Source organism: Panthera pardus, unplaced genomic scaffold (assembly GCF_024362965.1).
Source record: "Panthera pardus isolate Hobbes unplaced genomic scaffold, ASM2436296v1 HiC_scaffold_16, whole genome shotgun sequence".
NCBI classification, from domain to species: Eukaryota; Metazoa; Chordata; class Mammalia; order Carnivora; family Felidae; genus Panthera; species Panthera pardus.
Window position 1 is genome coordinate 133134463 of NW_026526721.1, and position 26870 is coordinate 133161332.

General features: G+C 41.9%; 1 protein-coding gene across 2 annotated transcripts in view; it reads left to right on the forward strand.

The window, feature by feature from the left end:
• The window catches only part of PLCL2 (phospholipase C like 2), a 195507-nt gene that overhangs the window by 164922 nt on the left and 3715 nt on the right, over positions 1 to 26870 (forward strand). For both annotated transcript variants that reach the window (XM_019435630.2, XM_019435640.2), the window contains exon 5: positions 11129 to 11238. In XM_019435630.2, the coding sequence (XP_019291175.1) occupies positions 11129 to 11238 (110 nt within the window). The remainder of the gene's footprint in view (positions 1 to 11128; positions 11239 to 26870) is intronic.

Here is a 26870-nt window from a genome sequence, read left to right on the forward strand (position 1 = left end):
AGGTCGGGTAACAGCACTTGCCTGGTGGGAGGGGAGCAAGGAGACTGGGGGGTGGGGAAAGAAAAGATAATTCTCTGTATATGAGTTTATACTTTTTAAATTGCTGAGCCATATGACTATATTATTTATTCAAAAATTTAGCTAAGAAGAGGTATAAAAAGCAAGGGAGGCAGGGCTGTCCCTGTGACGAGGCCTGATGTGTTATGGTGATTGTGCCAAACTGTGGTAGAGGGGAAGGATCCAACTTAGAGTGGCAATGCAGACAAAGATGTCCTAGGTATAAAAAAAAAAAAAAAAAGAAAAGAAAAGAAAGAAAGAAAAAGAAACTAATCTTTGAGCTTAACGGGGACGAAGAGGCCTTTTTACACCTCAGCGAAATGAAATGGGAAGGGTCTACATCCTGGCTCCTGTGACCCCACCCCAAGTGCATCATGTGGCCATGTGTTTAGGATGGTGGCATGGCACTTGCATTCCACAAAGGACTGAAAGTTATGCAACTTCCTCTCACCTCGATTTACCCAGATGGAGCATGCTGGCAGAGGAAGGAAAACCTCCCTCATGCAATCCATTCACAAATTGTACTGCTGTGGATTTGGCATTCCGGGATCTTGTCATCCATCTGGGTTTCAGGGATATATTTAAGAGACCTGGTTTATCTCTTCCACCTCATGTGGAACGGGATTTAACAGCTCAAAAATCCATCTTAAAATAATTTGGCTTTTGTTAATGCCAAGATTGGAAAGAAGGCCAAGAAAAAGAGACTACCAACTGGAACTATATGAAAAATAATTAGGCATTTCCGTGTCTCCATGGGGATTATGGTGTAAACGCCCACGTGTCAGCAGTGCATACAAACTTCAGACCCCTGGGATTTTGGGACAGAGCGTATAGTTTACAAAGGCTGTGATTTTTAACAGGTGCTGTATGCAAATTAGTTGGAAAAATAATCCGATAACTGTATTTTGTTTTCAAGATACTCTGATGTTGTGCCACAAGACACGTGCAGATTGTGTTATGTTAAGGTACTTTTAATACTGTTGATAAATCATTGTCTGGAATGAGGTCCCAAATGGGACCTGTGTTGTATGGGATTCCATCTTCCAGGAAATGTCTCACTACACCCGATTTGGGAAATTTGAAATAAAATATAAATACATATTTCTTTTGTCACCGTTGGACAGATTTTACCCTTTGCTTGTGGCTGGTTTCTATTTTCAACATATGAAAAATATTTTTGCACTGGATATGTTTGTGATAAAAGAGCATTTTAGGGCAGCAAAATAAATTTTTGGTTGAAAAAACTAATCTTTATATAAGCTTAAGATCAATATGTCTCTCTTACGAGCATTTTTTAAAATTACATTCATTTCTAAAAATATTTAGCCTTGTGCTACATGGTGTATTTTAGATTCATATCATTTAGATTGGTAGAGAAAATCCCAACCAGAATGTTTGAAAGGTCATTCTGCTTTCTGTTTGGCAAGAAGAAATGGCATTCACTTAGATCGAAGAGGAAATGATGCCATGTTTTTGACCAAGTCTCCCTTTCTTTCTGAGCAAAAGCCTCTTTCTTCATATCTTTATATTTCTTGCATATATCATATTTTTTTAAATTTTTATTTTATTTTTATGGCTGTTTGGTTTTCATCTATGTTTATCTGTGGTGGGCAGGAAACTCAGTAACAAGTTCCACAATATTCCATTCTTTGCAGTTGTACTAATGTGCTTAGTTAATTTAATTATATCACCCTGGAAAATTTATCGTCAGTTATTCATTTTTACAAAACATGATACTTAATCTGTCAGCTTTACATTTTATTTTTGGTCATTAAGCTTTAAGCCCCTCCAAAAAGAAAGTCTTTAAAGTATTTAGGTTTTAAGGTATTTTGTAATAATAATTGGAAAATGATGTGAAACCAATAGCTACAAATAAAAAAAATACATTAGCTGTTTATATTTTCAAGAGATGACATGGGAACAAGTGACAGCTTTCCAAAATGTAGTTCTTTATGTAAAAAACAAATCATATAATTTGTGTGGCCATACCAATTTTTAAAATTGAATATTAAATTTTAGGATTTAATTGAAGGATTAAATGATTTGTGCAGTCCCCACCATGGATGCATGGCCCTGTTCTTTGTGCACATGGCCTTTGTCTTCCATTCCCTTAGATCAGAACCAAACTAAATTCTCATAGAAACTTATGGGTTTCCATTTGTTCTTTCTCTGCTGTTTGATGACCAACTATTCATTTCCTAAATTCTCAAGTTCACTACCACCGAGGAATTTGAGCAGATTTTCTTCTTGGTTAACATTCCTAAAGAAAAATAACTCACATCTTTTCTGTGGGAACAGAAACTTGAGGTCATGGAGTCAGGAACCTAATTGCAGGTTCTTTGGCACAGAGTAGCCAAGGCTTAAAGACAATCCTCTTGGCAAAAGAGCAGTCACAGCAGGCCAGCCAGGTCTGTGCATGAGATACGACCATTTGATGCTGTCTGGACATCATGTCCCCTAGGCATTGGTCTGTGTTTCCATGTACTTCACCGGATTTGTGTAACATATGCTCACAGCCTTCAAACTTTACTGCCTTTAAACACACCATGTATTTTGACTGTTAAATAATGGAGCCCATTGCAGTTGTGTAGCGTGTCATACTTTTCAAAGGGCGATTTACCTAGGTAGTATTGGTTTTCAAGTGAAGTTGGCTAAAACTTAGAAAGATTCTCCTTTCTTTGGCCAGAATTAACTGTTACCTCTTGTCTTGCTTGGGTGGCAACATCCTGGCAGAATCAAGGAACCCGGTCTCCTTCCCCTACCTTAATAGGTGCCCCACGTGTTGTAAATGTTAGCCAGACCATGCTTTCTTTGAAGCTTTTGTGATGCCATTTAGTGTAAATCAGATGAGTAAATGGGACATTACTAATAGAAAAAATACAAGATAATGTGAACAACTACACATGGGTCTAAAATATACAAATTGATGATAAAAATGGTGGCAGAGTATTTGGAAAATACTGGAAACATACAGAGAAATACAATTTGTTCCCAAAACAAAACAAAACAAGGCCACTTCTTATTCCCTCATTATTATCGGCCTTGTTTCTGTTTTTGAACCTGAGGATTGTTTTCACAGTGGGAATTCTTGTCACTAAGCAGCGGTAGTGAGGCAATCAAGAACCTGTGACCTGTGCCTGCCTGGGAGCTAAGTCCACCAGCAATGCTCAGGCCGCAGAAGCTGAGGGCCGTGTTTTGTAAGGTTATTAGAACTCTCTGGTCTTAAATCCGCAAACTCTCTTGTCTTAAATCTGCAGTTTAGAAACCTCCAAATACTGATTTTGCAGATAGTCACAAAAGAAATTTTTTCAGGATCAATAAAATTCCAGTTATTTTCAGAAGCTACAGTTTTGTTTTTGTTTTTTTTTTGTTTGTTTGTTTTGTTTTACCTACAGTTCATCAATGAGACATACTGTGTTTTGGAGCTGGAAAGCCCTCTATTTCAGCCCCTAATGCCCCAGGTAAAGGCACAGTTTCCACAGAAAGCCGGCTTGGGGCACATCTTCCCCCAGCCCTGATAGGGCTGTGCATGGGGATAGCCCTCAGTGGTGGTGTCTACCGAGGGAATGACAGCTGAAGCTGGTTTGGGTGGTTCTCATACATCTTCTTATCCTTTCTAAGAAATCATGAAGGCTTCTCCACTGAAGCCAAAAGCCTGCTGTGAGGGCTGCTTGTAAGCACTCCACCTATGTAAATGAGCAGTGCCCTCCCCAGAGTGGAGGGACTTTCACTCTAAAATGCCAGTAATATGGACAGGCAGATAAAAGACACTGCTAATTGGTAAACAGGGAACATACAAATATATTGACTGTTTACTTTGTATAATTGCATGTCAGTTTGGCTAATAGTGTAGTTAATAAGGCAGGACATAGAAGTAAACTCTGTAGGTAGAACGGCTACGGGAAGTGGCCAGGTCTTGTTTCTAAACAAGGTCATAGTTGGTGCAGGCAGCCTGAGACCCAGCCCGCACCCTCGGATGCAGTTGAGCTGCGCTGGCTGCTGGCATGTTCTGCATCCCGGGCTCTGTCTGGTACATGTCTGTGGAGCACAGCTGAGCAGATAGCCTTTCTCTGACCAGAGTCCAGCGTTCTTATTACTTCATTTAGAATACTGAGGCTAGCCGAGATAAAGAACAGGAGATGATGAAGGACTCCCTGTCCACCTTGTTACGTAACTTTCCAGTGTAACTGTTCACAATTTTATAGTAGGTTTGAGGGCAGTCAGCTCTCCTGTGGGATGTATCTATTATCTTCTCATTTACTATCCAGTCGCTTAAGTGAGAACACAGAATGGACTTCCTCATGTTTTTGGAAATTTTAATTTCTTTGATTTTTTGTATTTTTAGTTTATTTTGTAAGATTAAACAATCTAGTCTTATATTACCAGTTGTTTGTAACTTGTTCTGTAAAATTTTACAATCTAATACGTAGACCTGATATGCCTACTAAATCTCCTGTGCCCAGGGTGTGTTTCCTAGTACAGAAATCCTACCCTGATGGTGTTCCTACAGACTTTACTTTGGCATTGATTTACAAAGCAACGATTGTTACGTGTTCTCACATCATTTTGATGCCGTTGTCCCTTTTGCTATAGTGATGCAGCTGAACTCAGCCATTGTGTTCCAGAACAAAACTGTCAACACTTCTTTCTGAAAGAGCTATCAATGAGTTGACAATATAAGCACTAGTTCCCTTCCCTCAGTTTACTCCACATATTTGTAGAAATCTGTAGTTTTTTACAGAACGATCGTAATGGGTTTACAGATTTAAGTAATGGGTTTTAATAGGGCTCAACACAGCATATAGTCAAATGACCTACACTTGGTTTGTAATCAATAAATGTTATTCTCTGACCGATTAGTGTTGTTACTTGGAGCCTCAAGAATTACTTCCATTATCTAAAATGATGAGACCTCTTATATGCAGTCATTACAAAAAAAAAAAAAAAAGGCTGGACCAGTCGTTAAAAAAGAAGAAAAAAAAGGGAGAGTCTTGACTGTGGTGCCTGCCACATCTCTCATGTGCCCTCCGCCCTCCCTCCCCCTCTTCCTTCCTTCAGGATAGATGGAGTCAGCAGTATCACAGTTGTTAAGTTTTCTGAAATGCCCTCGAACACCTGCTGCACGTGTGTCTGTCTTCATCATGACCTGCAGAGTCTCAGTGTCATCTCCCTCTCCTCCGAACCCGGTTTTCCTTGCAGTGATCTCCAGCCCTCTTCTTTTTTTTTTAATTTAAATTTCAATTTTTAAAAAATGTTTCCTTATTTATTTTGAGAGAGAGAGAGAGAGAGTGCATGCATGCAAGTGGGGGAAGGGCAGAGAGAGAGGATCTCAAGCAGGCTCCATGCTGTCAACACAGAGCCAAAAGCAGGGCTTAAATTCTCGAACCGTGAGATCACAACCGGAGCCAAAATCACGAGATGGACACTCAACCCACTGAGCCACCCAGATGCCCATCGCCAGCCCTCTTGCATGGAAATCTTCTGGGGTACTTGCTAAGAACGTCTGGGTCTGGGCCTACCCCAGACCTTCTGACTAAGATCCTGGGGGAGATGCAGAGACTCTGCGTTTTATTTATTTATTTGTTTTTAAAAAGAAATTTTTTTAACGTTTTATTTATTTTTGAGACAGGGAGAGACAGAGCATGAACGGGGGAGGGTCAGAGAGAGGGAAACACAGAATCTGAAACAGGCTCCAGGCTCTGAGCTGTCAGCACAGCCCGACGCGGGGCTCGAACCCACGGACCGCGAGATCATGACCTGAGCCGAAGTCGGCCGCTTAACCGACTGAGCCACCCAGGTGCCCCGAGACTCTGCATTTTAAACACGCACCTCCGGTGACTGCGTTGTACTGAAGTTTGGGACCCGCTCCCTAGCATGTATGTGACTGCTCTGTGAAGCCTGCCCTGAGATTCTCTTACAGAATCCCCTCTACCTCTCATCACAGTCTCTCTAACAATGGAGGCCGCCCATTCTCCAGATTACTGTGAAAGTGTCCTCTGCCCGGCTCCATTCAACTGCAGTCACACATACACACCAGCTCTTTGCCTACCCAGGGCTCTTCTCCGCACCTCCTTACCATCCTGTCTTCACCCCCATAGTGGAAGCTCCCAATCTCCAGCACCTGCCTCTAGCTCCTACCCCAACTCCCCTCAAACTATAATTAAAGAAAGGGAGTTTTACTTTTTTAAAATATTTGTTCATTTTTGAGAGAGAGAGAGAGAGAGAGAGAGAGAGGCAGAGAGGGAGGGAGACACAGAATCTGAAGCAGGCTCCAGGCTCTGAGCTGTCAGCACAGAGTCTGACGCAGGCTGAACCCACAAACCGTGAGATCGTGACCTGAGCCAAAGTCAGAGGTTTAACTGACTGAGCCACCCAGGCGCCTCTAGAAAGGGAGTTTTAAAACAAAAACAACTTAACTTCCTTGTGGGGGTTGGGGGCGGGAGTGGGAGAGGTGGTAAATTAGTCTTAAAAGTTTGGCTTATTTGATTTTCACCGATGACTTTAAGTGTCACTCTGCTCTTTAGACAGAATGGTACAACTTCCAGATGGAGAAGAGATAGTGCTTTTATGTTTCTCAATAAGAAACTTTGTCATTGGGCTAATGTTTCTTTGCTGAAAATAATTTGGAAAATAGGGAGAAAGTTACTTAACATCTAACCCAGACAAGTTCTTTATACTCAATGTTGATGTAAAGAACTAAAAGACCTCCTGTGACATGTTAAAATAGATTTCCTGATAATTTAATATCAAGGGAATAAATGCAGTTTGCATCTAATATAATTAGATTTCCTTGTTATATATGGACTGACCCACTTCAAATGCATAATCTCATTTGCTCTCCCTCTGTATTCCCTTAGAACTAGGTCAGTGCATGTGCATCAGCCCTTACAGTGCTCTACCTCACGGAGTAATTATTGGGTACACGTAACCGTAGCCTGAGCTCATGTCAAGAGTAGGGACTCTTGATTGGAAATAACTCATGGTAGTTGGAAGACAAACCAGTATTCAAATTCTTCTTTCCCATTTCCTTAGGAAAGTGCTATATAGCCTCTCTCCAAGTTTCCTATACGATGTTCGTAAAGCACCTGGACAGATGCCTTTTGTTTCTCTCAGTTGTGTGCCCTTAGTCCGTGCTCTGGGCTTTGCACGTCACAGGGAAGCAGTGAAAGGTACAGTCATGTTGTATGGGCCAAGGTCAGAATCCTTTGATTTCCTTAAATAAAATCAACATATGCTTTGAATCAGTGGATTAGCAGAATGTTTGCAAAGATCAGTCTATAAGTTATGAATATCAGAAGACTTTTTAAAGAAACCATTGTGTGATGCAGCAAATATATAATGAATCAATATTTCAAATAATGAAATAAGTAACAGTGGGACTGATAATCTTGGTCGCTTTTTGAAGCTTCAAGTTTTGTATATATATTTTTTCTTTTTGCCAGGTTTTATATTTTTAACATAATTTTTCCGGTTTCAACTTAATCACCTTTCTTGCGCACATTTTTAAAAGAACTTCATTAATAATACAGTTCTTTATGGACTTTTATTGGACTGTTGATATTTCCAGAGGGGAGAGATAAGAGGGAGCTGCATAGTCTCACTTTTCAATGAAATGTGAACTTTTTAGACAACAGGCATGTATTTAACTACCTTTAGTTCTGTAAATGTTTCCCTGTTTCTTCCTTATCAGTATCATCTTTTATTATTTTGACCGTTTCTTCCTTGAGTCCTCAGTCCTTCTCAAGACAGCCTATGCTTTTACTGCCTCTGGCCCTGCATTCTTCTGAACCTTCAGAAACCTTCTTAGAATTTAGGGTAGACGTTTGTCTAAGCTCAGCATTCCCTTACCTTCTTGTTTACAGAGAGTTGCTGCCTCATCACTTCTGTTGTGTCTCTTCTCTTTCCTGCATTCCAGTCATGAATTCTATCTGCCGTGCTTCAGTGATGCTTATAAGGCTCTAGTGCCTCCTGAAGGCTACTCTAGAAACATGACGAGTATTAATGACTCATGTCCTAAAATCTAGGTCTTGACAAAGTCCAGTATTAAATATTAGCAGAAAAGCCAGCACATCAAGGTCTCACTGCTCAGGCTTCACCTGGCCGTGTTCTAAGAAGTGGGTGGTAGTCATCATCGCACTCTCCAAGGGGTGTCCCAGGGAAAAAGAAAAACATGCGGGCACAGTTAAATGTTCTAGCAAAAATCCTGGGTTTTAGAACAAGATTGTATCCTATTCATGGTTGCTTTTTTGTGTTCTTTGTTTGTTTTTTGCAGTATGTTCCGCCAAGCACATTCAGTAGAAGTCAGAATTAGGTATAGGGGATGCAGCCTGCTGTGTGAGCCAGGTCACCAGCATTAGGGTGGAGGGGGTTTAGTTAATCAAGTCGGGATGTTCTCAGGTACCATCAGTGGCAAAGAGAAGTTGGAGAAAAGGAGAGAGGTCAGTGTGGTAGTTTCCTAGACGATGTAATGAATTTTACTGTTCTTTCTTGAAACCAGTTATGTTCTTAAGCCTTATTAGCAGGATAGGAATTACAGCTGTTGTTCCTATTCGGTGAGGGGGACAAAAAGAAAAAAGACTAATAAAAAATTGGCAGCTTACCGTATTTATCCTATGTGTCAGCTTTTGCTTCCTGTTTAAAGACACTAAGAAATAGAGTTGCTGTCAATCACAGTATAAAGAGTTCTTTGAAATGGTGTTGCATAGGAAGGGTGTTAGCAATTGGAATGCCCAACTGAACAGTAACCATGCACAAAGGAACAGAGGAAATGTACAGATTATGACTCCTCCACATCATTTGTAACAACAAATGCTTTCAAAACAACCCAATGTCCGGTGGTAGGGGACTGGTGAAGTAAATGCTGGTTCATCCCCTCAAGGAGTCCATGTAGCTGTTAAGAAAAAAGAGTGAAGATGAGCTGTACACATGGACGCAGAGTGATCTCCACTCTGTACTTACATGAGGAAAAAAACAAAAACCAAGATGTAGAACAGTGTCCTTCTGAACAGTGTACAGAAAACAAAACCAAATACAGAAATTTCTTGTGCAAGAAAGGAAAGGCTGTGGATACGTGTACACAGTTGCTTGTATTTTCAAGGGGAACAATGACAGGAGAAGGGTATATTAAAAACTACCAAAAAATGTGGAGGGGGAGGGAGGGATCAGGGTACAGGACACCAGAAGGAAGCAAGACTTACCTGAGCTCTTTGATACGAGGTTTGACTTTGGAATCATGTAGTCTTTTTAATTTTTATTAATGTTTATTTATTTTTGAGAGAGGGAGTGCCTGCGAGTGAGCAGGGGAGGGACAGAGAGAGGGAGACAGAAGATCCAAAGCAGGCTCTGCACTGACAGCAGTGAGACTGATGCAGGGCTCAAATTCACAAACCATGAGATCATGACCTGAGCTGAAGTCAAGAGTTGGATGCTTAACTGACTAAGCCACGGAGGCACCCCTGGAATCATGTAGGTTTGCCGTAATCATAAAACAGATTACATCCAAAAAAGCACTGCCCCACCACACACACGGAGAATGAAAAATGCAAAAGCCAAATGAACCTAACTCGAGTTTGTTAGTCACATAACGACATGGAGAAAAGAATTATTCTGACTAACCTTAGAACACAATATTCTTACTGTACATTCTCAGTGAGGTACTCCCTGAGGACCCCTCCCCCAGCAAATGCTGGTTTTACTGTTAAGAGTTCTATTGATGTGGTTAGGAATTAAGGTTTTCCACCTAGGAGATACAACATAAGCATCAAATTTTTAAAAATATGTAAAAACCTCATACACTTATATTTGAATTAGAAGTATTAGCAGGATCTTATCCTTCCCTCTTTTTTTTTTTTTTTTTTAAAGGTGTCTGAGATCAGTCCAATGAAAAGACCTAGAAAACAATGAAAACTCAGTAAAAATGGGCACTCGTAACACCCAGATTGTGGTCTTTAAGTATCATTCCAACTAAAAGTATCTAGAGGTCCTTGGAGAAATGCCTGGCTCTAGGTCTGAGGTGGAAAATGTATTTGGTAAAGTCTAGAACATCTTGTGCCAAAAGGCTAATTAGTCATTTCAAAAGGACATAGGTACCAGTCTGAAGGGTCCCCATTGGCCAGAGGTGGGATAATTGACTGCAGATTACTATGTAAAATTCCGTGAGTTGTAATGATATTAAGCCAGCAAAGACACCGTCATACTATTCCTACATTATTGCATTGTTACTGCATAGGGAGCCTCTGACACTATTTTGAATGACAGTAGGGAGTATTCATTTGATTATGTCAATTATGTTAAAGAGTCATAATGTAAATGTAGAGTTAGAGGTCAGGGTCTTTCTCCCCATCTTCTTCCTTTTACAGTAGGCTTGGTAACTGACCTCAGATTGACTCACTGTTGACAGAAGTACATTACTTTGTATTCATTTCATCTCTGGCTGCCAACTTTGTGTCCTCAGCAGAGCTTAAGTCTGCACTCTGAGGCTCCAAATACCTGGGCTCTGGTGCTCTCCCTCTTGCTACCTCCACAGCCTTCCATCTCTCACCTTTGCTGAACCTCAGATTCCTCATCTCTAAAATGGGACTGAGAATAATCATATGTGCCCCGTTCCCCCTTCAAAACCATGAAGAATGACTGTTGTAGACCTCTAAGATGCCTTCTGCCTTGTTTAAGACCATGAGTTTTTTTCAGTGTTTCCCCTCTATCACATTCCTTTTTTTTTTTTTTTTAATTTTTTTTGTTAGTTTATTTATATTTCATTTAGAGAAAGAGCACAAGCAGGGGAGGGGCAGAGAGAGGGAGAGAGAGGATCCCAAGCAGGCTCTGCACCATCAGCACAGAGCCTGATGTGGGGCTCGAACTCAAGAACCTTGAGATCATGACCTGAGCTGAGATCAAGAGCCAGACGTTTAACCGACTGAGCCACCCAGATGACCCAATGATCACATTCTTAAATAGGCACGTTTATGAAAATCCACTGGGGATCGGAATTCTTTCACTAGAGATTGGAAAAATAAGTATTGCCAGCTCCTCCCCACGGGTTGGATGGGGAAGTAAACTACTCTGTTTCTTTCAGCCATGGAATTCCATGAACATTTGCACAGCATCGGCACCAAGGAAGGTTTGAAAGAACGAAAACTACAGAAAGCAGTGGAGAGCTTTACCTGGAATATCACCATCCTAAAGGTACGTGGCCAAGCTGTTTCTGATGCTGGTAATTTTGCAGTCTTTCTCAGCATGTTTCGTCCTTTCAGTGTAGCATGTCCTGCATTGTGCAGTATCAGCCACTGAGGCCGTAGCACAGTCACAGCAATCCAGGGAGAACTCGGCCCTCTGGAGAGCCTACAGGCACGACAGCTGGCCAGTGCCGCTCGGAGAGAGAACATGGGACTGTCATGGCTGGCACGTTGTGGATTCTGATAGGAAGGGAAAGGACCTTGAGTTCTGTCCTTGAAGCATTGTCAAGTTTATACATGTCAGTTGCTATATGTGAAATAGAAAATATGATTACAGAGGAATGATTGGGAATTTAGATTCTAATGACTCAAATGCCATTTAACACTTTCAAGTATAATCACAGCCTTAATATTAATATGATCCCGGGACAAAAATAGGAAAGAATTGTGTGGGGCATAATTAAAAGAAATATGTAAAGGAATTGCCATTTGAAAGAAATTTTCCTTCAAGGGAGAAGCCATCTGTATCAATCTGTTTTCCTTCCTTCCTTCCCTCCTTCCTTCCTTCCTTCCTTCCTTCCTTCCTTCCTTCCTTCACATGACCATTTAAAATTTTTAAATTATTTTTTATTATAAAATTAGTACATTATCATTGTTGAAACTGTCAAAATAAAAACAAGCCAAGATGAACATACTCCCACCGTTCAGAGGCAATTGCCACTGGCCTTTTTGCTGTACATTCTCCCTGTCTTTTTCTCTATGCTGGGCTTAATAGGAAATTGGAACTTTTTTGAATTTTGTCTCAGTGGTCTTTACTTTTCTTCTCCTCTGTGTTTGGGAGCTTGATAATCATAACACAGACACATTATTTCACTCTGGATCTTGAATAGCTAAATGTAAAATTATTCTCTGATATTCACCCTTCTAACTTTGTGCTCCCTTGAAGTCAAAACTGTAAAGACGTTATCACAGCTGCCGCTTTTAATTTCCTTGTTTCCCCTGAAGTTAAAAGATTCATTCCTGCAGCTGACAACAGTTTTCTGATTTAATAAAAAGTCACCCTTGCAAAACTAGCCAACTTGCATTTTCTCACGTTAAACCTCTACTCATTTTTATAATTAAAATCATTTTCTTGACTTCTTAAAATACTCCCCATCCTTCACATGTGCTTTTTTTTTTTTTGGTAATCTCTCAATCTTCTGCTTAGAAGTTAATTTTGATAGTTTGCAGTTAAGTAAAAAGCAGATATAAGAATTTACAATGAAAAGGAATTTGGCTTTATAACTTGCTGACTCACTCCCACCCAGAGGTGTGGGTACACTACAGATTTCCTGCAAATCTCAAGGGAAAAGTAGCACAATTGTTTAAGCCCCGTGAGAGACCAAATGCTCATTTTCTTTTACTTTATTATAGGCAAAAACAGACTTAGGGACCAAACTCCCACCTGTCAAGTGTCCTAGCTACTCGTCTGTGGTCTAGGAACCAGAAACCTGGGTATCACCTGGGAGCTTGTTCAAAATGCAGACTCCCAGGACCCACCCCAGATCTCCTGATTGCACATCTACAGATCTGTATTTTTACAAGATCCCAAGGGGTTCTCATACGCATGAAAGTCTGAGACGCTCTTGGCTAAGAGCCATGGAAAATGGGAGCGGGGCGCACATATTAATGAAAAACAGCCGACATAAAGTAATACACCAGATTTTAGAAATCAGTAATTGAACCAAATAGCTACACTGAGGAAACCTATTTTCTTTGGAATTATGTCCAGGAGAGAGAATTAACACCTCAGACTTATGTTCATATGGAAAGTAATGTGTAGGACAGGGTAATCGATCTTTTAAAAATTTCCAGCATATTTGCTGTAGATGGTGTTCGAATGTGGTAGAACCTGGGCAAGGAACGGGGAAGAAGTGGAGAGATCTGTGTGTCACTTCCGTATAATGGAGGGGCTTTTTCCATTCCTGGATGTTTTACAAGTTTTATCTTTGTTTAGGGGAGTCAGTGCCCCCTTGGACTTGAGTTTGGGTCTGAGTTGAGCTACTAGCCTTTTTCTGACAGGAGGGAATCGGATCCTTTGGGTTCCTCTGACCGTGTGTTTTTTGTTGTGAGCTTGGTGAGGTGGCAGCCCTCCAGGGCTATGTGTGGTGGGCGAGAGGCCGCAGTGCCCTCCTGGGGGGCACAGAAGCTTGGGGAAGGTTTCAGATGATACTGGTTAGGGAGAGAAAAGGAGAAAGATGACAAGAAGACATGCTGAAGGAGCCCTGCGGCTGTGAGGCCTGACAGGAATTTCCTCGGGTGTTTAAATGTAGTCTCCTGAGCTCCCCTCAGAATCTGGATCAGAATCTCTAGAGGTAGAGTGCAGGAATCTGCTTGTTTAACAAGTTCCTTGGGGTGATTCTGAGGCACCCTAGAAAAATGGAATACCTCTGCTCTGGAATGAAATCCAAAGCACCTTCAACCACTAATTTGAACAAGAAGGTAGGCAGGGCGACAAGGCATCCTGGGACATAGGACTTTCATGTGAAAACCGGGGCAAAGCAGGAATGCTTGGTCCTGCCATAAATTCTTTTCATCTAAGGACATTTCATCCCTATTTTTATGGGTTTTTTGGCTTCCTTTGTTTAGTTTTTCAATTTTAAGAATTGCTTTAGAATACAGAAATGAACAAAGAAGAAATGTCAGCTGTCATCACCACACCCAGAGATATCTACTATTGACGCCTTGGCACATTTACTTCCAATCATTTTTTATTTTGAATAAAAATCATTCATTTGTCTTTGTAAATGCGTCTTCATCATACAGAACTTTTTTAATGTAGAAAAGATAGACGTTTTAAAATGACTCCAAACCCTCTGAGAAATAGCTATTACTAAATGTAGGTGACCTTATTTTAGCAACCATTTTATTTGCATATGGATGGATGGAGATACATTTTATTGATTCTGAGTCATCCTTCTTTTTTTATTTTTGAGATCAAAAATCTTTGAAATTGGTATGTTATCTTCTAGTCCATGGCATCCGTGCATTGTATCCTAGTTAAATTGGCAGTGATTTTCTTTCTTAGTGGTACATCTGACAAGAGCTACTGTCTCACGTATTATGAAATAAGGTACGCCAGTAGATAGGATCCTACTGTAACTGCCCTTTTGAAGTTTTTTTAAAAAGTACTGAGTTTCACTTTTCTTTATTTAACAGAAGAAAAGAAGCTAAATGAATTACTAACAAGTTTTACTGTGAGAGATATTTATTTCCTATGAAATATCTCTGAGGTTAAGAAAAAAGATTATTGGGGCGCCTGGGTGGCTCAGTCGGTTAAGCGTCCGACTTCGGCTCAGGTCATGATCTCGCGGTCCGTGAGTTCAAGCCCCGCGTCGGGCTCTGTGCTGACAGCTCAGAGCCTGGAGCCTGTTTCAGATTCTGTGTCTCCTCTCTCTCTGACCCTCCCCCGTTCATGCTCTGTCTCTCTCTGTCTCAAAAATAAATAAAACGTTAAAAAAAAATTAAAAAAAAAAAAGAAAAAAGATTATGAAAAATGTTAGTAGGAGTCATTTTGTTGGGTTTTTGTTTTTTTTTAAGCTACACATTTCAATTATGAGGTCGGTTGGTTGACCTTCTGCTATGAAAGAGGAGAGTATCTACCCACTAATATTTCTAGGTGAGGACTTAGGCATGCTGTTATTTTTCCATTTTCCAGTTTTAAATATTCCCATTTGGCCCCAAGACTATGATTACCATGTTGTTTGGTATAAGTTCAATATTTAAATTAGCTTACTGTCACCACCATCCATAGCCTGAGGAAAGGGCAGAGAAGAGATAAATCTCAGCTGGGGTCATTGACAGTCTTTGGATTCTTGGACCCAGCTTTCTCAGAGTCTGTAAATTTCACGTTCTAGGGTCTCTGCTGCATAATTGGGAGAGGGTATAATCCATTTCCACAGGTTTCTGATTGCTCTTTAATTCAGAAGCCTGCCCTCAAGACCTCACTTCCCTTAGATAGTCAGCATCCTTCCCTTTTCTTGATCAACTTTATCGAGGTACAATTTACATAAGATAAAATTCCCCCTTTTGAACTGCACAACTCAACGAATTTTGATAAATGTATATTGTCATGCAACCCCACCACAATGATGACAGAGCATTTCCATCACCCCCAAAATTCCCTCATGCCCCTTTGCAGAAAACTCCCTCCCTCACCAACCACTGACCTGATTTCTGTCTATAGTTTCACCTGCTCCAGATTGTTGTATAAATGGGAGTTGTGTAGCATGTAGTCTTTATGCCTGGCCACTTTCGTGTAACATAATGCTTTTGATATTCATCCAAGGTAAGGTGTGTTTCAGCAATCCATTCCTTTTTTTTTTTTTTTTTTTTTTTGATGAACAACATTCTGTTTTATGGGTGTGTTACTCTTTGTTTATACATTCACTGGTCGATGTACGTTTGGGCCGTTTCTAGCCTCTAACTGTTGTGAGTAGAGCTGCAGTGAACACTCACACGCAGGTCTTTGTGTGGACATACTCTTATTTTACTGGCTAAACGCCTGGAGTGCAGTTACTGGATCATATGGTAAGCGCATGCCAGACTTTATAAGAAATTGCCAAGCTGCTTTCTAAACTGTCCCATTTAGCACTCCCCCCAACAGTGTTCTGAGAGTTCCCATTATTCTACATCCATGTCAACATTTGCTATTGTCAGCTTAGCCAGCCTAGTAAATGCAGAGAGGTTGGGCATCTTTTGTTTAGATTTTTCTCTCTCTTTTTCTTAGACTTTTAGAAGAATTATGATGGGCCTCAGTCTGGTTTTCTTCATGTTTCTTCTGCTTAGGGTTTGTTGAGATGCTTCTATATGTGAAAGAATAAGATTCTTCTACATGTGGAAATTTCCATCAGATTTGGAAAATTTTTTAGTCATTTCTTCTTTAAATCTTTTTTTCAGTCTTACCCTTTCTCTCTTCCTTCTGTAACTCCTATTATACATGTATACTGCTTGATATTTTCCCAAAAGATTCATTTCTTTTTAGGTCTCTTTTCTTTTCTTTTCTTTTCTTTTCTTTTCTTTTCTTTTCTTTCCTTTCCTTTCCTTTCCTTTCCTTTCCTTTCCTTTCCTTTCCTTTCCTTTTCTTTTCTTAAAAAATAGTTTTCCATTGTTTCTACATCTTCAACCAATACTGCTGTATCTTCTACAGTGCCTACTCTGCCGTTAATCCCATCCAGCTTCCCACTCCTCTCCTTTTGGTGCTCATCATACCCTTCGTCTTCCCGAACCAGATACTGACAGTAGCTGTTTAAGAGCCCCACTGCTCCACCCTGTACATCCCAGCTGTTTAGCCTCCCTGAACTCCAAACTCCATCCCCTTGGCTTGGTGGGGCCACTAGGCTCTGCCTTCCTGCACTGCAGCCTGGAACCCCTCCACACAGGGAGCTGGACCCCCGTTTGTATCTCTTCCATCAGGGCTCACTGTGTTGCACTGTCAGAACATCATTGTTCGATATACTGTGTCCAGTTTTCTATGTGTGTCAGTCCGATTCCTCACTTGTCCTGCGTTACCTCTTTCTTCTTACCCTCTGTCCCATCACCTTTTCTGTTGCATCAAGCAGAAGTAAACAAAAAGGACTGGGCACCGGGGCGGCTCAGTTGGTTAAGTGGCTGACTTCAGCTCAGGTCATGGTCTCGCCATTCCCAAGTTCGAGCCCCGAGTTGAGCTCTGTGCTGACAGCTTGGAGCCTGGAGCCCATTTTGGATTCTGTGTCTCTGCCTCTGCCCCTCCCCCACTTGTGCTCTGTCTCTCTCTCTCTCTCAAAAATAAATAAACATGAAAAAAAATTTTTTTAAAGAAATAAAAGAAAAGGGCACTCAGTTTGTGTCTTTGCAGTTTGACTGGGCTCTTAAAAGTTTCAGGACTTCTAAGAATTGCCACTATGAATTCTGTGAGTTTCAGAAATTTGTTAAATTATGTCATACCCCTTTGTTTGTTTGTTGCTTGTGTTGTATGTGTGCGCGCGCGGCGCGCGTGTGTGTGTGTGTGTGTGTTTGCCAATTTTACTATTTTTTGCTCATTTCACCAGAAATGTGGGAAGGATATCCTGTTAATATTTTCCGCCCACCAGCTTAATTAAGAGGTTTCTCTCCCTTTATTTTTCATTTGCTAAACGCTCACTGTACTGGTGATAATTTTTATTGTTTCTATTTATTACCCTTCCTAAGATGGTGGAATCTCATGGTAGAAGAGCCCTGCTTTAATTGCTCTGTTTTGGTTCTAAGAGGCAGAACTCCTGCAGGCCAGCTCACAGAGGAGGGGCGAGAGGTGCTGGCCTCGGGGAGGACTGTGAAAGGCCAGGGAGCTCTGGGACCGGAAGCCGTGCTCCAGCCTCACAGGAGTAAAGGGCAGCCAGGAAGCCCAGCAGCACCCGGGGCAGCTCTTCCCCGGGGGCCGATGGTCCTCTCTCTGTCCTTCTCCCTCTGCTCACTCATGTTTCTGTTGCCCTATGACTTACTGTGGTCTTGGTTTGGCCCCGACTGTACCTTAGAAGGTTTCATTCCAAGTTCTCAATCTGTTTGTATTTCCTAGTTCAAATTCCAAGGAGAGGAAATCTGATCGGCTGAGCCTACCCTTTCCTTTCACATCCAGACCTGCGGTCCTAAAGGTATAAGCCTCCTCTCGTATTAAGTTCTCCTTGGATCAGGTTCTCTACCTGCTTCAATCCACTGTGCTCAGGAAGGCACTGTTACATGGCACAAAATACGGCCGCCTTGACTGGCTATTTCAGTTCTCTGTTGCCATAGAACAAACCATGACAAAACTAGTGGCTTAAAACAACAGCTTCTTATTTGATACGATTCTGTGGGCTAGCTGTGGTCAGCTGGGTGGTGTTTCTGCTCCATATGGTGTTGGTTTGGTTCAGCTGGGAGGTCAGCTGGGCCTGGAGTAGCCAAGAAGGCTCCACTCACGTGGCTGGCATGTCACCAGGGATGGCTAGAATGGCTGGGTCCCCCTCTTCTTGATCTCTCCCTTTCTCTGCATGGCCCATCGTCATTCAGTAGTCCAGCCCCAGCTTCCTTATATTGCTATGAGATTCCAAGAAAACAAAAGGAGAAGCTGCCAGCCTTCTTAAGACCACTTCCTCCATGTTACTGACCAAAGGAAATCAACTCCAGCCCACATTCAAGGGAGGGGGAAGTGGACTCCGCCTCTTAGTAGATGGAGTAGCATGCCTGGACAGAGATGGAAGGAATTATGGCACCTGCCTTTGGAGATAGTCTACCACAGTGGCAGAACCTGCCAATGACGCATTTTCCCTTAGAAGGGTATAGGATACACTGTGAGGCTTGGCCACACAACCCCATAAAGTCATCAAACCCACCTTCCTGCTGCTCCCACCAGATTGCCAGCCTGCTCCACTGTCATGCAATCTTAGTTTTGTTCTGCCATACAGTATATGGAATTTTATCTCTCTGTAACTTCATTTCTACCCACTGGTTCCAGTAATACCCTCAAAGCAGCACAGAATTATTCTATTCCCTCCTCCTCAACATCCCTTTGTACCTTTGCAAACTATCATTACCTTCTCTTAGACCTCCCTGATTCAGGTCAGACATGCTCAATCTCTGCAGATAATAGGGTGAGATGGCATCTGATCCCCTCCTCACTGGGTCCCTTGGTCTCCTGATGGCTCTGGTTTGTCAGTGTCCTTCATAAGATGGGGTGGCCAGAATTATCCCCATACTTTGGATACGCGGTGCACTGACGGCCCCAGGGTAGGACTCGTCAGTATGGTTTTCTTCATAATCTGAAAATTATCTTACTGTCAATACAGGCCAAAATTATGCTGGATTTTCTAACACCTGTGTCATATCACAGACTCAAATAAAGTTTATTACAACCCCAAGATGTTTTCCAGAAGGATTGCTGCCAAGCCAGCTCTTCCTGTTCCGCACCATCCGCCCTCAAAACCAAGACTAAAAGCTAAGCCCTAGAAGTAATTAGAGATTTGTTCTCTCTAGGAAAATGAGACTTATGCCAAAAATAAATAGTTAAACCAGACAGTCTTTGCACCTGCTGAGATGTTCATCTTGATTTTGTTTTTACCTGAGGTATAGTACTTACCTTGAAGACTGAAGAATGACATTTGTTTCTTTTCTGAACATTGCTGTGATGGCCCATGGGCAACTCCTTTTCCTTATTGATGTTAATATCCTTTAGTTATTTTATGTACTAGGTGATGTATTATGTTGCCTGTTTTCCTGAAAATCTGTAATTGGCTGGAAGCCATTCCTCTCTTTAGCATGTGAAGACTCTTCAGAATGACTCAGAAAACCAAACTATGGTAGTGCCTGTCATTAGACAGGCTGTACTTTCTGGTCCATTTAAAACACAGTAAAACCTCAGACCTTGGATCCCACTAATGTGGAATTTGTGATCACTCAGCTAACGTTTAATCGTGCAAAAAGTGTGCTTAAAAAATTAACAGTGCGAGGGAAGTGCTTGTGCGTGCTGTTTTTACTAGCGTTTTCGAAGCTTCCATGTTTGTGGCCCTGGCCCTGCTCATCCCTCAGCATCCCCTTGCTCTCCCCTTCTCTCTCTACACACTAGGCACACTGCCCTTGCTCCCCTCTGGCCCTGGCCCCTTTGCCTGGAACACTCTCTTGACCTCCTGTCTTCTATGCTTAGGTCATGGCTCACTTCCACCATCTGCAGCCTCCAATGGCACCTCCTGAAATCCTCACCCCCCCTCTACCGCGTGAGCCACCAGCTCTGTGTCAGGGGAGGTCGTCTCCCACTGTAGGGGGCCAGCTCTCACTGCCAATGTGAGACTTAGCTTTTCCCATGCTCATTCCCATTATCAGAGGGAGATGTAACCACAGTTGGAACTCAGAAAGCTTTGTAGCATAGAAATCATGCTACTAAGCCGTGGTTAGGCCCCAAAGGCATCACTTGTTGGGAGTCATAGAGTCATGTGTGGAAGGAAGGCAGCGTCTTCCACAGCCCCTTGGCCTCTGCTGAAATCGTTTCTCGCCCGTGTCAAGGCCCAACTTAGACCTCCTCCATTGTGCTGCCTAGGAATGCCTGGGAGCACCCACCCCCCCATCTTTGTTGAGTGACACGTAAAATAGTTTCTGAGGTGAAAGACACCCACTCTGAATTTAAATTGCATCTTATATTAAAAATTTTAAATTAAAGTGTGCGTAAACCTTTGAGCACAACCTTTGTGAAGTTGAGAAACAACTGTAAATGTGATGAAATAGCCAAAATATCGGCAGCGGGGAGGGGATCGAGGTGCAAGGATAGTCCTGGACCGACCCACTTTGCTTGCATAATCAGGACACTGCTTCATACAGCTTGAATGTCTCTCTGGATTAAGGCGAAGACTAAGGGTTAGGAGTCTTGCTCCCAGAACCGTTCTTCATACTCTCAGAGGGCCTTTCCACCTGGCCAGCACCTGCAAACCCTTTGGGATGGAGTCAGGGGAGACGGAAGGCAGTCTTCTTGCTGAGAAGAGAGGAATTCACTTGCAATTCACATGTCACTCCCTTCACACATGTGACTGAGCACAGGGGAAGCCAATAGGACAGAAAAAAATCACGAAACGTTTAACATGCGTTTATCGTCCCACAGCCGAGCACATGCTGCTATGCTCTGTTGCACCAACTTCAGGTGACTGATGATCAGGGGATCTTTGTTCAAGTGTAAGGTTTATTGAGACGTCAGTAGGAAGAAGGCCTTCCTTAACTCTGACGAATGTGCTACAGCCTTGGCCAGCCACACGGGCCTCTCAAGGGGGGCGTTCGGAGTGCAGTGAGGCAGCTTAGAACCGGGGCCAGGATTTCCGTGGCCCCACCATGGTGTTGTTCGCTCCCTACTCATTCAACAAATACGAATGGAAATCTGTGTCTCTGTTCTTGTGTTTAAGCACAGGAAGAAGGAATTGCCTGCACCATTGGTGATACACTGGAGATGTTAGAAATGTAGTGGACGTTACACTTTGCTTGCTTTCAAGTGTCACATGTAATGTGTGGGCTCAACTGTATAGCTTGGGCCCTGTGGTTTAGTTAATCCAAAAAGAAAACAGAACACACAGAGAGAAAGTTGTATGTTTTTAAGTGTAATTTGCTGTGCAGGCTCTGCCTTGGGTAAGCCCCTTCATCCCTCTAAACTCAATGTCCTTGACTACAAAATTGGGAATACTAACAGTAGCTCTCACAGAACTGAGATTGTCACGAGATATTCTTTGCGAAGGGCTTAATACAGTGCCCGGCATACGTTAGTCACTCTCTTTCCAAGAAATGTTTCCTGATTATGAGCTTGTGTTAGGGTTTTGCAATTTAGATTCTCTGGCAAGAGACAGCCAGAAAAACCCTAGGTCCCTGTGCTGTCATCTCAGAGTGATGCCGAGGGAGGGGACAGGAAAACTCTTGCAGCCTTCTGGGTGATAGGAAAGATAAGGACGCGTGCATGGCAAATTGCTGAGTAAGGGGTCAGCGTGTGGCCGGTGCTAGGTGCTTGCAGGGTGGCAGTCTGTCTTCCTGCTGGGCCTTGGCGCTCTCCAGGTGTCTGCCCCCCCTCTCTTTATCCCAGAGTTAGCTTCATGTCTTGGGGGAGCGGAAGGTATCGGTGGAGGTGCCTAGAAGCTGCTTTGTTCCTGAGTGGACAAAGAAGCAGGAAGGAGGCAGCCTAGTCCATGCCATCCAAATGAAGCTTCTCGGGCTGGGGCCGTTAGTCCCAGAACAACCCAGAAGTCAGTGTGGGCCCCAGACATGCTGAGGTCAAACCAGACACTGATAGCTTATGTCTTTATTTGCATTAAATTAAAAATTTTTTGACTACCTTTGTGCCTCCTTCAGACTCCCAAAATGGTATGGGTATCCTCTTTTTTCCTCTTCCATCCACCTGCTTATAATGTGGAAGAAACGTGTCTGCTGACTCCCAGGGAACGGCAGATGGCCATTTTTGCCCCTTCCAGCTCTCAGCCACGTGGCCATTGCACGGATTGGTGGCAGAGGTCGGGGGAGTCTTTGTGGCCACCCTGGTTCACTCATCTCAGAAGGAAGACAATTCTGTTCTTCTCTAATAGACAGTTGGAATAAAAAGCTTTGAAAAAGAATAACGGAAGTGTACAATCCCTATAGTTTTAGCTCTAAGTCTAAATAAAAGCAGTGAATTGTGGTTGTTAATTTTAGATTCAAAAACTATGTAGGACTAACAGATGTGCCTTGAAGTATTTTTAACATATTAAAAGCCAGGGCATCTTTTATGGTCAGACAGAAAGTTTGGTGATTGGCCAAGTGTTGAGTATGGCTGGGGCACTGGCCCTGGTGTCTGGGATCTGCCATCATTCCTTTCCCGGCTGCTCCGACCTCTGACCTGATCTCAGGCAGCCGCCGGCAGGGCCAGAAGGAGCACAGTTGCGGCCAGCTCTCCACAAGAGCCGCTGGGATCCAGCCCTGCCCTTAGCTATGTCTTTTAAAGATTATATTCCGAGTCTAAGTAGGAACCTTAAATATTATGACCTAAGGTTGTTATAACTCTTTCGAGATGAAAACCAAATAGAATAACTTTTGAAATTCAAAACAGAATGTGTGAAACCAAATAGGGTTTGAGTTTCTCAACTGGAAACGTTGCAAAGCCAGTTTCGTAGGAGTCTTCAAACCCAGATGCCCTGTGTCAGTGGGCGGCGGTGTTTTAAATAGCCTTTGCTCTTTTGAAGCAGCGAGACGTGAACACTGCTACAGCAAACACCATCATCACCTTGTTCAGAATTGTTCTCTGCTCCCGCTGGATGCCACAATCCTGAGACGTGTCAGACGTGCGGTTGTGGACGCACAGAACAAAATACAAGTGCCGGGGATAAAACTCAGCAGCTCCCCAGCTCTGGGGGTCCTTTGTGTCTCCCCTGGCTAGGTGTGGAAAGCCTGATCCGTTCAAAGTGTGGTAATGACCTGTCTAAACTTGGGAACCAAGATTCCACCAGATAAAGAATTCGTTATTACCACATTAATTATCCTGTATACCATCTGGGGATTTTTCTATTTAAATGTCCCGTCATCCTGTGGCAGATCTATATATGCTGACATGGAAAGATTGCCAAGACATGATTTTTGGTGAAAAAAAGAAAACTGAAGAATGGCAGGGTTTGCTTGATTTCATTTCTGTAAAAAATACAATACCTATTCATAATATATATATAAATGCAGAGAAAAAGGTGAAGCACATGACTGGGAGGCCACTGTGAGGATTAAAGAGGAGACTTTCACACCTTAGTGTCATTATACTCATTCAACACATTTCTTAAGCCTGTGTTGTATGCCTGGTGCTGTTGTAGGCTTGAGGGGTGAGGGTTCAGCAGCGGATTGAAGACGTGAAAGTCCCAGTTCTCCTGGAACTCACATTTAATGGGAGAGACAGACAGTAAACAAAGCAACACAGAACATGTCATGAAGAAAGCAAGGCAGGGAAGGGGCAAGAAGAGTTGGGGGCAAGAGGTGGCAGTTTTCATTTTGGAAAGGCTGTCAGGGAGTCAAGGCCCAAAGGAGGTGACAGAGCAAACTGTGTGTCCTTCTGGGGCGAGAGCCTTCCCTGCATAGGCAATGTTGAGTGTGCAACCTTGAGGCCGGGCCAGAGAGGACCTGCCGTGTCTGAGGAGCATTTAGGGGCCCAGTGTCACAGTGGCTTAGTGAACAAGGTGGGGTGATGAAGAGGGTGAAGACAGCTCGGGGGCTGTGAGAAAGGACTTTGACTCTCAGTCTGAGTTATACGAGGAGCCACGGGTTGGGGGGTTCATGTTCTGACTGTGTTTAGTTCTATGTCTCTGGCTGTCATGTTGACAGAGAAGCCAGATGGCCAGTTGTCATAAACTCAGAGAGAGGTGATGGTGGTTCAGGCTGCCAGTGGTAGCAATGAGGGTGGTAAGAAGTGCTGAGAACGTGTATATGTGTATATTTTTTGAAGACAGAGATAATGGAGGCTGCCGACAAGTGGGATGAGGGATGAAAGAAAAGGAGACGAGTCAAAATGGTACTAGGGTCTGTGTTCTCAGTCACTGTGAGAACGGAGTTGTCTTACCCTGAGAAGAGCTGGTTATAGAGAGGCTGGTAGGAAGGATATCAGGAACTCAGTTTTGGACACGTGAAGTCTAAGAGGACATGCCAAGGAAGCACTTTGAACATAGACCTACTAATTTTTATTAATAAAAATATTAGAGCAGAAATCGGTGAAATTGACATCAGGAAATTAAGAGAGAAAATCAATAGAACTAAAAGATGGTTCTTTGAAAAGATCATTAAAATCAGTAAGTCTCTAGCCAGGCTAACTATGAAGGAAGAAAAAAAGAGGACACCAATTACTGATATCAGTAATGGAAGAAGGGATGTCACTACAGATCCCATGGGCATTAAAAGGACAGCAAAGGAATATGATGAACTACACTATTCCCACAAATTTGATAACTTAGATGAAATGAACCAATTTCTTGAAAGGCACATTTTACCAAAACTCACAAGAAGAAATAGACTATTTGAATAGATTTATCTCTATTCAAGAAGTCAAATAAACAATTAATAACCTTTTAAAATGAAAGCACTGGCTCACATGGGTTCACTGGTGAATTCTATCAAACATTTAAGGAAGAAATTATGCCAGTTTTTTTTTTTACAATCCCTTCCAGATAATAGAGGCAGAGGGAATACTTTTTAATATATTGTACGTGGCCAGCATTTATCCTAATACCAAAACCAGATAGACATTACCAAAAAAACTACAGATCAATATCTCTTATGAACATAGATGCAGAAATCCTCAAGAAAATATTAAAAAACTGAGTCCAGCAATGTGTGAAAAGAATTATACACTGTGACCCAGTGATATTTATACCAGGTATGAAGGTTGGTGCAACGATCGAAAATCAATCAGTGTAATCAGGCTAGAAAGGAAAAATCACATGATCATCTCACTAGATAGCAAGAAGGCATCTGACAAAATCCAGTGCCCATTCATGATAAAAACTCTCAGCAAATTAGAAAGAGAAGAACTTCCTCAACTTGATAAAGAACAAAACACCTTTAACTATCATACTTAATGGTGGGAACACTCAAACGTTTCCCATTAGGCAAACATAGGCAAAGAAATACCCTGACTCCACTGTTTTTCATCATTGTACTAGAAGTCCAAGCTAATTCAATAAGACAAGAAAGAAAAATAAAAGTTATACATTGGGAAGGAAAAAATATAACTTTGTTCACAGATGACATGATCATCTATGTAGAAATTCCAAAAGAATTGACAAAAAACTCCTGGAACTAATAAACAATTATAGCAAGGTTGCAAGATACAAGGTTAGTGTATAGAAGTCCATCACTTGCCCAGATAACAGCAATGAACAAGGGTAATTTGAAATTAAAAATATAATGCCACTTACATTAGCATCTCCAAAAATAAAATACTGAGGCATAAACCTAACAAAATATGTACAAGATCTACGTAAGGAATACTACAAAACTGATCGAATATATCAAAGAAGAAATGAATAAATGGAGAGACACTTCCTGTTCATGGATTAGAAGACTCAATATTTTCAAGATGTCATTTCTTTCCAAATTGAGCTATAGATTCAACATAATCCCAACCAAAATTCCATCAAGTTATTTTGTAGATATTGACAAATCGATTCTAAAGTTTATATGGAGATGCAGAAGACCCAGAATAGATGGCACAGTCTTGAAGGAAAAGAACAAAGAGGAGTGACGCTACCCAAGTTGAGATTTACTCTAAAGTACAGTAACTGGGGCTCCTGGGTGGCTTAGTTGGTTAAGCATCTGACTCTTGATTATGCCTCAGGTCATGGTCTCTGGGTTAATGAGTTCGAGCCCTGCATCGGGCTCTGCATTGACAGTGCAGAGCCTGCTTGGGATTCTCTCTCTCATTCCCTCTCTCTCCTTCCCTGGCTCTCACTGTCTCAAAATAAATAATTAAACTTAAAAAAAAAAAAAGCTATGGTAATCAGGACAGTGTAATATTGGTGAAAGAACAAAGAGATCAATGGAACAGAATAGAGAGCACAGAAATAGACCCACATAAATTTTAGTCAGCTGATTGTTGACTGAGGGGCAAAGGCAATACAATGGAGCAAAGATACTCATTTAAACAAATGGTGCAGGAACAACTGGACATCCACATGCTAAGAGAAAAAAAAATCTAGACACAGACCTTACACCCTGCACAAAAATTAACTTCAAGCCAATTGTGGGCCTAAATGGAAAACTATAAAACTTCTGGAAAATAGCATAGGAGAAAACTTAGCTTACCTTGGGTATGGTGATGACTTTTTAGGTGTAACACCAACAACATTAGTCATGAAATAAAGAAAGAAAAGAAAGAATTTATAAGCAGGACTCTATCAAAATTAAAAACTTCTGCTCTGCAAGGCAAGTTGAGAACAAGAAGACAAGCCACAAACTTGGAGAAAATATTTGTAAAAGACACACCGGATAAGCAATGGTTACCTAAAACATACAAAGAACTTTTAAAACTCAACAATAAGAAAATGAACAATTAAACAATGGACAAAAGATCTGAACAGATGCTTCCCCCACAGCAGGCATACAGATGGCAAGTAGGCATGTGGAAAGGCGTTCAACATTATATGTCAT